Below are 17,487 nucleotides of genomic sequence, written 5' to 3'. Positions count from 1 at the left end.
AAGAAAAAAAGATTTTGGATTTGATCTTCACCATCTCTATAGAGTCTATTGCTTTGATTGAAAGAAAAGTTACGAATCAAGAATCCGAATATCTACTAAATTCGCATATCTTCCTAGTCATGCCGCAGATAAAGTTAATTATTTTCATTGTTTTGAAATATCTAAATTTAAAAAATATAATTTCATAGAAATATTTTGATGCCAATATAAGAGGAAATATCGAAAAACAGGCAGAGTAAATTAAACAAGAAATTTCCAAATAAAAAAAAGATAGGAAAATATAGTTTGTGGTGTGCAATGAATGCATCGCATCACATCACATCTCAAAGTCGTTATGCATTCACTTCATTCCTCAACGCACACTCTTCAGCTTCACCACTAACGAAGAAAACAGTTGCAGCAAAGGACTGAAAATGGCTACGGTGGCTTCGTCACCGATGAGGTTCACAAAATCCGAGCTCTTCGGCGGCGCATTGCGTGTCAGCGGTGGTGGCGGCAGAGGCAGATTGCGCGCTGCTCGTGTTGTTTCCCCCAAAGCTGTTTCCGATACTAGCTCCTCTCAAATTTGCCTTGAACCTGATGCCAGCTCTGTACTCTCTCTCTCTCTTAACCCTTCCTCCATTTACAATCTCAATCAACTTCTTTCTCTGCTATTTCAGATTACATTCTAGTCATTTTACGAGAAACATGTTATATTCATCCCTGATTTAATGTAGTGTTTTAGGTTTAGGGTTTAGGTCATGAGAACTAACTCAAATTCAAATGGATTTTGGTTTAAATTGAATGAAAATATGAACATTTGAGAGATTAATGCAGCTCACTGATGATTACAAATGTTAAAATGACATTGTAATTTGTGTGTTTAGTTATCATCATTCAAAAGTAGACAGAATTGGATATGAAGAATGTGCTAAAACTCGAGTTTCTGATGTCGGATCAACGCTTTTTTATCGTTAAACAGAGTGTGCTAGGGATCATTCTTGGAGGTGGAGCTGGGACGCGGCTTTATCCTCTTACCAAAAAGAGAGCGAAACCGGCTGTCCCTTTGGGTGCAAATTATCGGCTCATTGACATTCCTGTTAGTAATTGTTTGAACAGTAATGTATCAAAGATATATGTCCTTACTCAGTTTAACTCTGCATCTCTTAATCGCCATTTATCGCGGGCCTATGCAAGTACTATGGGAGGCTATAAGAACGAAGGATTTGTCGAGGTCCTTGCTGCCCAGCAAAGCCCCGAAAATCCTAACTGGTTTCAGGTATGCAGATAAAGATCATAACCCTGTCTCTGTATTTTTCTTGCACGTCTTCATTGATCAAAGAGGTGGCTATTGAACTGAACTGTTGTGGCTTCAATTTGGTAGGGAACAGCTGATGCTGTGAGGCAGTATCTATGGCTATTTGAAGAGCATGATGTTCTTGAATATCTGATTCTTGCTGGAGATCATCTGTATAGGATGGATTATGAGAAATTCGTCCAAGCGCACAGAGAAACCGATGCTGATATTACAGTGGCGGCTCTGCCAATGGATGAAAAGCGTGCTACTGCCTTCGGTCTAATGAAGATTGACGAGGAGGGAAGGATAGTCGAATTCTCAGAGAAGCCGAAGGGAGAAGCCCTAAAAGCAATGAGGGTAAATCTGCAAACAACCATCTATGCTTACTTCTTCGATTATTAGTGTACTGACACCCTTCATTTATATCATGACCATTCAAGGTGGACACCACGATTTTAGGTCTGGACGACGAGAGAGCAAAGGAAATGCCTTATATTGCAAGTATGGGTATCTATGTTTTCAGTAAGAATGCGATGCTAAATCTACTGCGGGACACGTTCCCTGGAGCCAATGATTTCGGAAGTGAAGTTATTCCAGGTGCTACTTCAGTTGGTTTGAGGGTAAGGGATTTTTCACAACTGTTGGAAGACATGATCCAGTAAAAAGTTTCTCCATTTCTGAAAAAGACTAGTGTTCTTGTTGCAGGTTCAGGCCTATTTATATGACGGTTACTGGGAAGACATTGGTACCATAGAGGCGTTCTACAATGCCAATTTAGGGATCACCAAGAAACCAGTCCCGGAATTCAGGTAATCTGCCTTAACAAGCCATTTGTCTGCAACTGTGTAACTAACCTCAGTCCATCATTGCAGCTTCTATGATCGCTCTGCTCCTATCTACACACAGCCGCGTTACTTACCTCCTTCCAAAATACTCAACGCTGATGTTACCGACAGTGTCATTGGCGAGGGTTGCGTTATAAAGGTAATGTTTCTTTTTCTCCTGCACATAATTGTTAATTCTGAAAGACGAAAAGTAGTGATAGAAGGGGTTCGTTGTTTGTGGTGCCAGAACTGTAAGATCCATCATTCTGTAATCGGACTGCGGTCGTGCATATCAGAGGGTGCAGTCATCGAAGACACCCTGCTCATGGGAGCTGACTATTACGAGGTAATATTACTCTTTAGAGCGTACGCAACGTACATCCGATGCACGGAGTGGCCTCACTCTTTCGTTGTTTGCACCAGACTGATACAGACAGGAGAAACCTATCAGCAAAAGGAGGCATTCCAATCGGCATTGGGAAGAACTCACACATCAAGCGGGCAATAATCGACAAAAATGCTCGTATCGGAGAAGATGTAAAGGTGGGATTAATGGTTTGTTAGTTATAGATTCTTGATCGTGCGATAATGGTCGTTGGTGTTGGTTGCAGATCATAAACAGTGAGAATGTGCAAGAGGCCGCGAGAGAGACGGACGGGTACTTCATCAAGAGCGGCATCGTTACAGTCATCAAGGATGCCTTGATTCCCAGCGGAACTGTTATTTGAACACTCAAACCATGAAGATATGAATATATGATCCAGTAAAATATGGTTTGGATTAATTGTGACAACACAATCATATATATACATTTTTCCTTTTTATGATTTATCCTTGTAAAGAAGCTCATTCATTCAACAAAAGGTTTTCCTTTCTTGCCATTTCGGCTTGGGTTCATTCACACTTCCAATAAATCGACAAACGCAACCAACAACCAATAAATCGAAGATATTCATTCCAAATGCCCAACCACAAGCGCGGGGATTAAATGTTTTTGAAATGAGTGGGTTTGAGAAATTGAGGTAACGATCAAACCGGTGGAAGCTCTCTCCACATGTCTCAACCACACCAATGACTTTGCCCCTTAGATTAAGGGACCATAGGCCTGTGAGATCCTTTTGCACCAGTATATCATCATCTAAGAATAAAACCTTGTCCAGCTTTGGGAAGATTTCTGGAAGATAAAACCGAAGATGATTCATCATCGAGAGGTACTTCGGATTTCTAAATTTAATGTTGGAATCAGATTCAGCATGTCGATTCTTGAAGTAATAATCAATCATGGTGGGAGAGCCCAGCTGCTTAAGGACTGGACTGTAACTCGAATTCAACCATGTGAACTCCTCGATATTCTGAACCTGAATGGTTGCCCTTCCGGGAGGATTCGCCAGAAACCACATTTTCATTGCAGCAAAATTGAGCCTGTCCGCCACAATATGGAAGACATGTTTCGAAGGATCCTGTTCAAGGCAGAAAAGTTACCATCAGATTTTGAACTTTGCAGGAACAGTTCTATTTCCTTCTTATGACTCACATTACAAGAAATAAAGCTTGTGTTTTGATAATTCTTTTACCTTTGTGTGGGTTACCGTTGAGTTTACAACCACTGCTGCTGCCAATACATTATCTGAAAACACAGCATAGTGGTATAGCTGGGGATCTTCAAGTTTTTCTTCGTTTGGAAATTGCTGTTGGGATGAGTTCAACATAAAATACTCTGTTGAAAGACGGAGAGGAAGACAATGAAGTCCTTTAGGCACCGTCTTGGCAGTTAAATGCGTCAAAAACAAGTTTTGTTTCTTATGGACTCACTTCTTTGGCAACTCAGAATCCTTGGAGGCATCTCCAAGTACTTTCAGAACCTCTTTCATACGCAAGCGCAGGTCCCTTACAAAGCGGGGATTGGTTCGAGTAACAGAGAGGGTAAGATAAAGCCTTGCTCTAATAAGTTGGTCCTTGAGCTGACGTATACGAGCATCTGGCAATATTTTCTGTTCACTCTGTGTCTCTGTTCCAGCTGCTCCTGAATTATCTTTGACAACCGCCTGTGAAGAATTTAGTTTAAGAGACAATAGCATAGATAAACTTCACAAGCTACGAGTTGTTTCTAATGGTCAGGGAGAACTAGAAAACGTATGAGGTTCAATGGGCAGAAAACCACCGCAACATGATTCGAAGAACTCTTAGACTGTGTGACTGATCACTTGACAAACGAACTACCAACTCACCCTAAAAAAATCATACTACTAGTTATTTAAAATCTCTTGAGAAAAGAGCAAAATGCTTAATAAAGAGTAAAGACAATACTAAAAGTGTACGCCATAGTTCTTTCTTCAATCAAAGAAACACCAACAGTAGATAACAATCTTACTATTCTTTCTGATGGTCTATTCGATTTGGCCTTGGCACGCCGGGAAGCAGTTCGTTTCTTTGCTTTACTTTGTTCAACCTCATTTACTTTACCAATCAGTTCAGCCCCACTCGAGTTTTCTTCCTTCTTATCCAGTGCAACCTCGTGCACCTGATCAGTCACCTGCCTTATGCCATTCCCACCACTGCTCGAATCGGATAAACTTGAAAGTCCATCCTCTGCTGATTATATGTCTAATTCCATAAGTATAATAAAACCACAACCCATAATCAATTCAGCAGGCAAATGCAAATGAAAATGCGAGCAAAATAACAACCTCCAGCGAGTTGTCTAGTGAGGCGAGCATGTTCTCCAGATGAAGCACTCGAGCCTTCTGAACTAGAATCGCCTAAATTTGCTGAATAATTACACTTTTAAAAGGAACGCGGCACCGTGAAGGCACGCGTTGTGGATGCCCTTAGGTGATCCTAAAAGTGGTCCTTAACATTGTAACCTGGTTTCCGATTAAAAATAGGTTGGTTCCGGTTAGAATCGGAACCATTTTTTAAATGGAATCGGTACCGGTATTGGAACCCATTAACCGGTTTCCAATTCCTCAATTAATCGGCCGGTTGGTTAACCGAGAACCAGAGAACCGTTTAAGAACCCTTAGGTGTCAACATCTTTTTGGGAGTTGTGCCGTAGACTATTTATATATAGGGTTCAACTTAGAGCAAAAACGGGCGCATGCGCAAATTCTGGAGAGTCGTCGGGTTCACATAAGGTGCGAAGTTGGTGAATTGCTGATACCTTAGTAGACTCGAGTGACCTTCTAGCTTGTGGCTGAGTTCACATAGGTCGCCAACTCGGTGATGCGATTTCTTACTGTAATGCAAAATGGTCCAAACGGGTGGCTGGGTTCGCACATGGTGCTAACTCGGCCACTTGTTTACTTCCTCAGCTTCAACTCCGAGCTCTCCATTTTCTTTTTTATACCCGTTCCAAACCTTTTTTGATAGACCTAGTAAGGTCATTATATTTGATTCTTCTATGGACACATGCATTTCAATGTTGATTTGATCCGATTCTCCCAAAGCAAATCTCTCATGACTCATATTGACTTCTTCCTCAGGTAGCTACCTTGTTGCGGGCTTGGTTACTTTACGATCATGTAAGTTGTTCTCGAGGACGGGCCGGGCCGGCCTGTTGGATTAATATAAATTTTACCTACTAAAATGTGTCCCTCGCTATCTAGTTGGTGTTATACCGATTTCAGAGTTTAAGTGATACCTAGAGGCATGCAGTCAATTCTATTATCATTGTTATGCACAACTTGACTTTGTTCGCTTTTAAATTAAAGCATTAGGATTTATACACATGCAGTCATAATGTGAATCAAATAAACATTATTTCCTTATCAGTATTTTCATTGTTTTTAATGACCCACACAGATGTAATTTCCAAATATAGGTTGTTATTCAAGACATAAATGGAGCTAAAAGAAAAAGTTAGAAAAAAGAGAAGTCATCTGCCCTGCGCGACCCGTACAACCTAACCATACATATTAAAGGAGAATAATTTGACAAAAAGAACATGATTTTGAAAAGAAATTTTTTATTTATATATATATTGTGTTAGGATAAAAATATTCAAATATTTTATAATAAATTATCAAATTATATAATAAAAATATCTAGAAACTCATAGTTAAAAATATATAGATATTTGTAAAGAAAGGTGTGATCAGTTGCTAACTCTACTAACTCATCAAAACAATATATTAAAAATGTCAAAGCGATTATATTGAAATGTCACTAAAACTTAGTTGGTATTTTAATACACTGTGTTAATATTGATATTTAAAATGTCAACACAATGTATTAAAATGTCAACACAAATTTGCGTTGACATTTTAATGTGATTATGTTGACATTTTTTATACACTGCGTTGATGAGTTAACAAGTTAGCAATTTAAGAAAAGTTGGCATTATAACACACCCCTTTATAAAGAAATATTAATAAAATATCGAATAAAGTAGTAGATGCTTCTATAACATCTTAGTCTATATATATACACCTGTAAAGAATATGATAAGTGAATGAAGGTTATTGAATTTACGCCGATAAATCATCAAACTTTATTTCCACTCTTAATATTCTCCGCACTAAATTAGTCTTCCACCTAGTTATCTTATTCTATTTAAGAAAAATGTTATATGAAATCAATTTGATGTTGGAATTCTACCTATAAAATATTATATGAAAATTATTTAATGCTCATTACACAGACCCAAAAAAAATTGATAAGATTTTACTTGTACAATTAAGTCGAAACATATTATACAAAAGTAGACATACCAAAGAAAAGGATGACGAAGTATTTTAAACTCTCCGTTCATTTGTTATGGGATTGATACAAATGATTGCTTAGCTGATATTTATTGTGGGATTGATACAAATGATTGCTTAACTCAAAATATCAAAGTATATTTCGGATTGCCATCAAAAGTAGTAATCTAATAATCTAAGTCAATTGATAAAGTTTGAGTGTTACTATAAATGTGTAACGCAAGCACTATATAATAATGAGAAAAGGTCAAAGCGTGCAACTTGTTTAATTATTAATAATTATATCTAATTACAATAAATTTTTTGTTTTATTTGTTAGATCAATATAATATTATGCTTAATTATGGCATACAATTAATTAATATTAATACAATTATTTTTTATATAAAAAATAGAAAATATAAACTAAGTTTGGATATATGGATTATTTAGTCTCATAAATCATCCATTTTGGTAGATCAAATGTCGCAGTCAGCTGCAAAAGTCGCCATGGGAAACGGTAGCGCTCTGGACCTTTTTGTTGGGTTGGAGGATTTCTGCTGCTTCGTCTCCATACCCTATTGATTATATGGAAAATAATTGGATTATTGTGTGTGGAGTGAAAGATGAATAAATCAACATTATATTTACCTTTTCTTCTAGGTTTTGGGCTAACTTTCATAATTCAAATTGGGCTGTGAATAATGTGGGGATACTTCACAAGCTACGCTATACAACAATTCTCTTATTTTACTACACTACTATAATATTAACTCATTCTGTCCAATTTGATTTTATCAATATGATTATGAAATGAACACTTTTTCTGCCCACCTTTCTTTCATATTCACAAGTGTATCAATATGTGCTACATGTTTATGAAACATAAATCGTTGAAAGAAATTTAAATTGTGCTATGAATATGTTATGTGCCTTCATAAAAAATCATCCCAAAGGAATATGTTATATGACAAAGTAAATGAAATAAAAATAGAAACCTGTGTATAGTTTTAGTTGTCACTTGCTTAGATAAAATTGGGTATGAAAATGAAATGAAAAGATTAAAGAAACAAGTAAATACTCGCCAAAATAAAACAAGTAAAGGCTCAATACTTGTCGCGACACAAACAGTAATTTTAACACTCCGCATCCATGAAGGCACGTTTTGACTCAACATAAGAAATTATTTAACCTTATAAAAATAATTAGTGAAAAAGGTAGTGGAATTTGAATCCAGTTTTTTATATATTAATTAGAATGAGTGTAAAAAAAAGTTTAACAAGCAAAACGATGACACTATTTTTTGGTCTTCATTTGCACAAACACAGGTCGAATAAACACACAACTAGAAAAAACATGTATGCTTTTTTACTCACACTCCCATCTGTATTGTCAGATATACAGTCACAAATATAACAGTGCCCAGAACAACATAACTGCAAACATAATTACGTATTAATCGCAATGCCAAGTTGTGGAATATACACACACAACGCTCGGGAAGAACATAAAAGAATGTCTGCAATGTTGAGACGAATCTCAGCTGCAGCAACCTCCAACTTGAGAAGAAGAACCGTCCCTTCCACCAGATGGCCCGGGAATTCCACCATAACCTACTTTTATTCCATATGACTGAGAAAAGGAGGAAGATGGCATTGGTTAGGCAATCAAATTTGAGTTTTAAATATGATAACAATCAAACTGTAATGGGATAAGTTTTTTTCATTATGCTCTTGCAGGGTATTTTTAAATTTTGACAAGGTGAATGGGAAAGAGGTCTTGCTAACTTGAAGCAAGAGTATTCTTCTGTTTTGCAATAAATGAGGCAACTAGCAAAAGGAGAATTGAAGATTCTAACCTCATTTGAAACATCAAAAACTCCATCTTGGATCTTCTTATATATTGTTGAGGCTGTTTTGATAAAAGCCTGCAGATAATGCTCTAGTCAAAATATGCAAGAAATATGACTATTTAGGCAATAGGTTTTATCGTATCTCATAGAATTAAGGAAATTCTTGGTCACCTCCTCTACATTCTGAGCAGTTTTTGCAGATGCTTCCATGAAAATCAACCCATGTTCTTTCGCAAATTGTTCTCCTTCTTCTGTGCTAACAGCCCTTCGATGGGCAAGATCACATTTGTTGCCTACCAGCATAATTGTCATGTTTGGATTTGCATGCTGCCTTGCATCTTCTAGCCAGCTTACCAAGTGATTAAAGGTTTCTCTCCTGATGCACAGGAAAGACGATGAACAAATAATACATCAGTTTCGGTACAAAAGAGGAGTTTCACAAACTTGTAGTAACAAGGAAACCTATGAAAAAATGCAATATAATGTTGATCATTCCCAAGAAAGTACATAAGACGCATGGAAAAAATTGTATGGGTACTTATCTGAGTTAAATGCTAAGAGTTAAAAATCATTGTAGAGAGTGATTCATTAGCAGGGTGGCATTTCCAAAGAGCAAGAGAAACAAAAAAAAATCGTGTGGACGTCTGGACGAATAAAATCAGTACCTAGTTATGTCATAGACCAAAAGTGCACCCGCAGCTCCTCTGTAATATGACCTTGTGATGGATCGGAAGGATTCTTGTCCAGCCTGTAGCATCAACCAAAACACAGCTATATTACTAATAACTCCATTATGATAGCACGAGAGTCTTAAATTAAAAATACACATATGATATACATATCCTTACTCAGAAGTCAGAACTATCACAAGAATGTACCAATGATAAGCACAACATCTCCTAAAATTTTAGATTTCACACAACAAAACAGTTATAAAGCTGACGAACACAAAACTTTAACATTAAGTTACTAATAAGTGCAAAGTCAATCTGCAATTCTCAGCTCAGGTCTTTCACTTCTTAAGAATATATATCAGTTATACTGTGCGCACAATATATCTCAGAAAAATCCTTGCTGCTATGGTTATCGACATATAAGAAACATAATGGAAGGAAATTAGCTACCAATTCAGACAAAAAAGAGGGAAATCTCCCCTGTATCTTATTAGCCTATAGATAGTTAACAGTTAACACAAAGATATAGTTTGCTACAGGCCTTAATAGTATGATTGGTAGCAGGAAACTAAAGAACACAATAATAATGCCCTGAAACCCTTTTGTGCGAGCATCCTTAGAAATCGAACTAACAGACGAATATATCTCAGAAACCAAATACATGTAGTAACATGGAAAACGTAGACAATGTAACAAACTAATGAATATAAAACCCTTATGCGTTTGGTTTGTTGTTTACCATTTCTTAAGAAAAAGTTATTAGGCAGAAATTGAGTTGGTAATCTGAGGAGTGCATATACTAAACACATGTTTGGCTTGTCATTTTGCATTTCTTGATTTTGTTTAGTGGAGTAGTTGCATTTCTTGAAATGAAAACTGACGAACCAAACATGTGATAGCTGCAGATAAGGCCCAGTTAGGGAGCCTAAATGACCAACCAAACACATCTAATATTAACAGAAACTAACCGTGTCCCATATCTGTAGCTTAATGGGCTTGGTATCTATTGTAATCATCCGAGCCCCAAATTCGACTCCAATAGTCAAGTCATGCACTGGCTGGAAACGCTTGTCGGTGAACTGTAGAAGAAGGCATGACTTCCCCACCCCTGCAAAAGATAGTTTTACATCAACAAGAAAGCAACATCAGAATAAATCTAGTCAGATTTGATAATATACAAACACAATCAAGATTATTTTTTTGCCCCTAACATAATTATCTAGAGCAACTGCAAACTCAATATTTGATTATTTATCCATCTAATTCCCCAAACTTCTCTTCTATACAGATCAGAATCGCATTGCAGACGGTAATAATTCCGAATACATGACATTCATCTGATCAAATCCACCGATGATCTACTCATTCAGTCTTTCACAACAAGCAACACAGAAGTCGCAATCAGTAAACGCAACCAACCACAAACTGACAGTTTAACACGTCAAAATCATAATTGAAACACAAAATCCCGCCCCAACAAAAACCCTATTAAACGAATCATACATGAAAGAGGACATAATTAACATCATATGATGAGGAAAAGAAGTGGAATTCGCGAGAAATTACCGGTATCGCCGATGATGATATACTTGAAGAGATATGCGTAAGACATATCTAAGGCAGATCAATGAATATGGAAATCGGAATGGGGAATTCGGAATCGGAGAAAGATGGCGAAATGAAGCTCCGAAGACGCAAAGATGAGGGAAGAGTGCTGCGGTCGGCAATTTGATTTGATTAATTAATTAATGATATTTTTCTTAATCAATACGTTTCCAGCGAAGCAAATATGCTTCAAAATTTACGGACTTTCTGTAAGGAATAATTGTCAAATAAATTATGAAAGATTGAAAGTATTAGAAATTCGATAAGTTCCACATTCTTTAAAAATTCAATTATATGAAAGTTTATAATTTTTGCAATTATCTCCAAATGATGTGGTAATCGATTTTAAATTATATAAAAAATGTTATGCCTATGTTATGAATGTTAATTTTTTTTAAGAAGATAGGAATGGCGTGCTTAAAATCGATGGCTAAATCATTGCATATTTCGCTAAAGATGTGATGAAATATGGATGATCAAATAATTGTTAAAATTGCAAATTTTATGATTATATTTTTGAAAAATACGGGAAGAATCAAAATATTCCCTTCGTCCTAGTTTAAGAGTCACATTTTGCCATTTAAGTCTGTCCAAGTTTAAGAGTCACATTTAGAATTTACCATATTTGCACATAAAATTTAACCTCATTGTTGATGAAATTTACACTCAAATGTCATTACTTTCATAAAAATAAAACAAAACAAAATCATAAACACACAAAAAGTCAAAAGGGTCTCACTTTCCACTACCTCACTTCAATTATTACACACTCCACCAACCACTACCTCACTTCATTTATTAGGGCATCCACTACGTTGTTCCCCCACCGTTCCTTAAACTACTATTTGCGGGCCCCACTGTACTTTTTAACTCCATTCCTTAACTAAGGAACGCAACCTACAACCCTCCGTTCCTTATCCGTTTCTTAACCGTTCCATAAATTACTATTTATTCAATTTCATTTTTTATTTTTATTTTCAACCCAATTCAATTAAAACAAACACACTTCATTAAAAAACACACAACATAAAAAAATTACAACTTAAAATTCTAAAACATAAAAAACACACAATTAAAATCCTAAAAAATTAAACGTTGCATAATTTAAAATACAAATTTAAAGAAAATAAAAAAACTACTCCGCCGGCGAATCATCCCCCGAAAGCGGTCGAGGTGGAGGGGGAGTCCAAAGGCCAAGTTGTGCTGCCATATGCACAATTCCGTTCCACCAGGCCGCGTATTGGGAGGGCGAGAAGCGGGAAGTGTCCGCCATTGTGGCGGTCATGTACACCGCCATAGGGGTGTTCGAGCCTCCCCCGAGCCCGTCTGGCTTGATTCGCCTCGGCCCTTCCTCCCTCTAGCCGCCTTCGTCCCTTGCGGCCGACGGTGCGCACGGCTGGATCCTCCGTCATCCCCGGCCGTACCCGCAAACTCCTGCGGTGCACCCTCTTGTCCGCCGCTGCCCTCACCGGTGTCACCATACGAGTATTGGCCACTCGTTGTGTGCTTCGTGTGCTTTGAGGTTGAGCCCGAGCTGGAGCGGACATCGCCGGTCCATCGTTCCTCGTCCTTGATAGCCTGCCAAACATCAACAAATCTGAATTGTTTGTCGGTGTCCTGGTTGTAGACGCGCAAAGCCGCCCTCAGAATGTCGGCTCCCGAAGCTCCGCTTTGGTAGTGCGCCACTTCGGTCGAGTAGATGCCGCAGAACTTTTTGACATGTTTGTCGACTCGGCCAAAGTGAGAGCGGAGCATTGTATATGTGCGCTTCCGGGAGCCTTTCGGCTTAATCTGGTGGTAGATTTCGGTGACCTTTTCCCAGAAGCGCTTGTGGGCTTGTTGATTCCCGACGATGGGATCGTACGAGACGGTGATCTAGGTGTTGTACACCGCCATCGTTTCGTTGTTGCTGTACGGATGCCGTCCTAGATCCTCCTCTTCTTCCTCCTTCTCCTCCTCCTCGCCCACCTCCGATTCCGCCCTGGAGCTTCCACCGCCTAGGCCTCCTCCCCCTCCTCCTCCTCCTCGCCCGCCTCGGCCTCTTCCCAGAGTGGGTTCAACGGGGAAATCCTCCCGAATCTGGGATAATTCCTGTGAATACCGCGGGGCGGAGGGTCGAGCGTATGCATCCACGTCGAAAGTGGGTGGTTGGTACCCACCCGGCGTCGCCGAACCCGCGTGCCCGACGTCTACGAACCGGAACCACCAAGTGTGTTGTACATGGTACCCCAATCGGTAAACGTGTTGAGATTCCACCCGCCGAAGCAGCCACCGCCGGAGTTGCCGTCGCCGGACATTTTTTGATGAGATGTTAGATGAAAATTGGAGAGGAAATGAAGTTGATTTTAAGAAGAATAGATGTGTAGTTGTGTGTGAAATGAAGATGAATTAGGAGTATTTATAGAGTAAAAAAATAAATAAAAAAAGAAAAAACGGATATAAAACGGTAATATTACCGTTTACACATTTTTAAAATTTTTTTTATGAATTCGAATTAAAAAAAACGATTTATTGCGTCATAAATGACGACGCCCACTCGCGGGCCGGCGAGTGGGCGTCACGCACGACCCAGTGGAGCGCCACGGCCGTGCCGCGTCTCGCGACGACGGCACACGGCACGGCATGGGCACGGTCTGGGCACGAAACGCATGTCCGCAACGCGTCGCGCGCCCGTTTCGTTCCTCCGGCACGAAACGCGGAACGCGGGCGGCGCGCGTTGTGGATGCTCTTACACACTCCACCAATTTCTTAAAACTCGTGTCATAACTAAATCTTACTCTTAAACTGAGACGGAGGGAGTATAATTTATCTTTCATGATTTATCCATAAATTTATCCTTATAATAATCAAAATAATTCATTTTACTGCTATTTAAAATCCACAACATGGTATACGGAGCTCAATAGAACTTGTCGTTGTGATGAATATGATTGTTTGTAAAATAATATAAATAGGATTACTCACATGTTAGTGATTTAAAATAATATAAATAGGAGTAGTTTAATTAAATTGAATGATTATTTTCAACACGATTGTGGATTTGTTTTATTGCCATATGTAGCTTATTTTTCTTCGACCTATGAAGAATAATTTGATTAGAATTTCAACTGATTATAATATAAAGTTTAGACACGTTCAATGAGCTCAAACGCAACTATAAATCCAATAATCATTGCAACACCCGTTTAGAATTATTATTTTATAAACTACCTAATTAATAATAATAATAATAATAATAATAATAATAATATGAAGTTACATGACTAATTACCATTTCATAACCTTTAATACACACATAATAATGATTATTTTTGCCGGCTACATTTCTCTATACATGAAATTACAAAAAAAATTGGTCATATCGAGGCACCCATCCAAATTGGACTGATAATAATTGTGAATATAAAAGGTTAAACATATATGACTTTGAAGAAATGTCCAAATTAAATCCCAATTAGGGCAGTTGTGTGGCTCCATCTTTTGGAAGTATTACATGTTAGCCATTTCACTTTTATGTATCTTGTGTTGTCTTACCCTTTCTTTGCCAATACTAAATATTTCCACAAGAGGAACAACAAAAATAATAATGGATATTATTATGGCTATAAATATAAGCCACATGGAGACTTTGAGTTGAGTTAACCATACATTTCATTTTTGTACTAAAGGTTGCTGCATTCTTGGGAAAAGGGTAATGTGACATGAACGATGAAGATGGATTTGCCTGGCTCCCTGAATGCCAACTGAGACGAGTTGTCAACGTTTTCCGTTGACGACTTCTTACTTGGCATGAAAGGAGTCATGCAGACGTAATTAATGTAAGTCACTGCATATGATTTTTGCTTTCATTGATAATTGTTTATATGGTTTGTTACTTCTAGACAATGGTAAGGTATATGCAATTCACATTGAAATAATTTTATTACATAGGAATATAGATATATGCTTCTCTATCTTTGTCTCACTCTCTAGCTAAGTAAGGAAACAGTGAGAACGTGAGTGCTTCCAACCTTCTTACTGAGTTTTTTGCCCAATTTGATTATGTCGATGTTGTCTCCAATCACAACCACTTGATCTTTTTGCGCACCCTCAATTGCTACCAACTCCACATCTTCAAAATAAAATAATTCATTCATTCATATAAACTGGAATTAATTGTATTCAAAATATAAAAGAAAAATTACTTTTTTGTTAATTTAATTTATGCACCAAACCTTTTTTCTTAGAGACGACCTTTATTGGGACCATTTGTACTACGGACTAGTGTCTGAAACACACTTTTTTTGCTGCAAAGAATGAAAAAAAAGAGTCAGAAAATAAAAAAATAAACACTAAATTAAATGCAACTTGATGAATCAAGTTATTCAGTATCCAAATTATCTACCTTCATATCTAATGACCAACGCGGCGGAAGATTACGCCACAACATGTTTAAAGGAATTGTGAAAGATCGTTTGATAAATAAAATAAAAACTTAAAAGTGTGTTGTATTCCAACAATTATGCCTTTATATAGATAAATAAACCCATAACTTATAGCAAAAATAAAACTTAAAGGAAATAAAATAGAATAGAAATAAACTAGAAAGGGAAGTCCTATTTGGTAGAAGGAAAGAAAGAATATTAAGATCAATTAATATTGATTGTTAACTTTCCATCTACTTATTTTAGTTAACTATGAAATACATAAATACCATGATGAATTTGTTTAGCCTCCAAATTTTATATGAATACTTGAATTTATACTCATGTTGATTTCATTTTCACATATGTGGTAGAGTATTAAAATTGAATTTCGTTTACTCATAATATTGTGGTCAATTTAGGAAATAAAATTGAACTTCGTTTAATCATGATCTAGATAAACTAATCATGCACATGAAAAAGCGATAAAGGGATTAATAATTTAATATAGTTATACTACATATTGTATGAATAATTCTTAAAATTTTATGCTGTTGCTTATTTTTGTTGTCTTAAATTTGTTGCTTGAAGACCCAACAAGAGACTACAATTTTCATTTTTTATTTACCATGTACATATGAGTAATTGTTTCTATTTTTCCTTAAACTTTGCTTTGCAACTGTTTCCTTAAATTTTGCTATATTTGTTGGTGCCTATCCTTTTTAACCCTACATATGTCAAAAAATAAATTCCTAGTTTATTTTGAAGGATTGGAGAATTAGGTTTGCTATTAACTCATTAGATTAATATTTTTTTTATTATATATTACTCCCATCCGTCCTTAAAAAATAGACAATATTTGAAACGTCGCAGGTTTAATGCACAATAGGTAAGTAAGAGAGATATAGAAAGAAAAAAAATGGTTGAAGTAATTTTAGTGAAGAATACGACCCATCTCATTAGAAAGAAAAAAAGATTAAATGGAATTGATCTATTTTTAAGGGATTGGGTATTATCACAATTTGACATGTTTTCAATTATCTCATTTCAAAAACATTAGTTCCATGTCATGTGTCTAAATTTATTGACATGGCTCTAATATGTGTCGATTTCTTGTACTCTATCATTTGCAAAAATGATCAAATCATATCACAATTTTGATATATTATTCAGTTGTCCCATATCGAAAACATCAATTCCATGTTGTGTATTTAAATTTGTTGACATGAATTTAACATGACACTTACATAAATTCATACTAATGTGGCAACTGAATATTTTGTACACATAATGATTTCTTTCGGCCACATCAAACATAACTCTCCAATATCCGTGACAATGGTATGTATATGAAATTCACCTTTAATAATTTTATTACATAGGAATATATATTATTACATAGGAATATCTTTTATTATATGTTTCTCTCTCTAGCCAATTATATCATGGAAACAGTAAGCACATTAGTGCACCCAACCTTCTTTCTGAGTTTTTTGCCTAATTTGATTATGTCAATGTTTTCTCCTATCACAACCACTTCATTTCTATGCACACCCTCAATTGCTACCGACTCCACACCTTCAAAATTAATTAATTCAATCATATAAACTGGAAAAAATTTTATTCAAAATATAATAGAAAAAAATGGCTTTTCGTTAATTTAATTGATGCAGACAGACCTCTTTCCTTAGAGACGACCTGCAATGCTCTAGTGGGAACATTTGTGCAAGGGACTTGTGTCTGAAACACTATTTTTTGCTGCAGAAAATAAAAAAATAAACACTAAATTAAATACAGTGTAATGAAAAGAATGACAAAAAGAGTCAGAAAATAAAAAAATAAACACTAAATTAAATGCAATGTAATGAATCAAGGGATTCAATATCCAAGAAGTACCCTCATATGTGATGATTTAAAATGAAAATAAGAAAATATGAGAGGAGACCAAGATGAAGAAAATGTGAGGAGAATGTGTTGGAAAATGAAGAGGGGGATGTACAACAATAAATGTAACTTCTACTTATATTGAACATTTTCACATATGTAGTAATAAAATTGAGTGGTCACTTTAGGAAATTAAATTGAACTTCGTTTAATCATGATCCAAATAAAGCTGAAAAAGCGAAAAGGGAGTTGGTAATACATATTTCTATAAGTAACTCATAAAATAGTAA

At 36.5% G+C, this 17,487-nt stretch overlaps 2 protein-coding genes and 1 pseudogene across 2 annotated transcripts; 1 reads left to right on the top strand and 2 right to left on the bottom strand.

Moving 5' to 3' along the window:
• The first annotated feature begins 309 nt into the window (after positions 1-309).
• On the top strand, positions 310-2,929 carry LOC121775200 (glucose-1-phosphate adenylyltransferase small subunit 2, chloroplastic). Its single transcript, XM_042172233.1, has 9 exons — positions 310-590; positions 962-1,258; positions 1,364-1,633; positions 1,717-1,896; positions 1,982-2,085; positions 2,149-2,260; positions 2,348-2,446; positions 2,524-2,643; positions 2,712-2,929. Exons 1-9 carry the CDS (start codon positions 414-416, stop codon positions 2,826-2,828), a joined length of 1,476 nt encoding a protein of 491 aa, XP_042028167.1. The 5' UTR covers positions 310-413; the 3' UTR covers positions 2,829-2,929.
• Positions 2,930-2,954: 25 nt separating this feature from the next.
• LOC121775494 lies at positions 2,955-5,012 on the bottom strand (annotated as a pseudogene).
• A 3,113-nt stretch (positions 5,013-8,125) lies between these two features.
• LOC121773255 (ras-related protein RABB1c-like) lies at positions 8,126-11,083 on the bottom strand. The gene is made up of 6 exons (XM_042170065.1): positions 10,872-11,083; positions 10,274-10,413; positions 9,297-9,379; positions 8,803-9,007; positions 8,638-8,706; positions 8,126-8,411 (listed from the first exon to the last, which is right to left on the bottom strand). The coding sequence occupies exons 1-6, from the start codon at positions 10,915-10,917 to the stop codon at positions 8,319-8,321; spliced, it is 636 nt and encodes a 211-aa protein (XP_042025999.1). The 5' UTR covers positions 10,918-11,083; the 3' UTR covers positions 8,126-8,318.
• Positions 11,084-17,487: the final 6,404 nt, after the last annotated feature.

The sequence above is a fragment of the Salvia splendens genome, chromosome 17, assembly GCF_004379255.2.
Source record: "Salvia splendens isolate huo1 chromosome 17, SspV2, whole genome shotgun sequence".
In the NCBI taxonomy this organism is placed as follows: Eukaryota; Viridiplantae; Streptophyta; class Magnoliopsida; order Lamiales; family Lamiaceae; genus Salvia; species Salvia splendens.
Note: the sequence above shows the minus strand (reverse complement) of the source record. Positions and strands in the feature narration are given on the sequence as shown.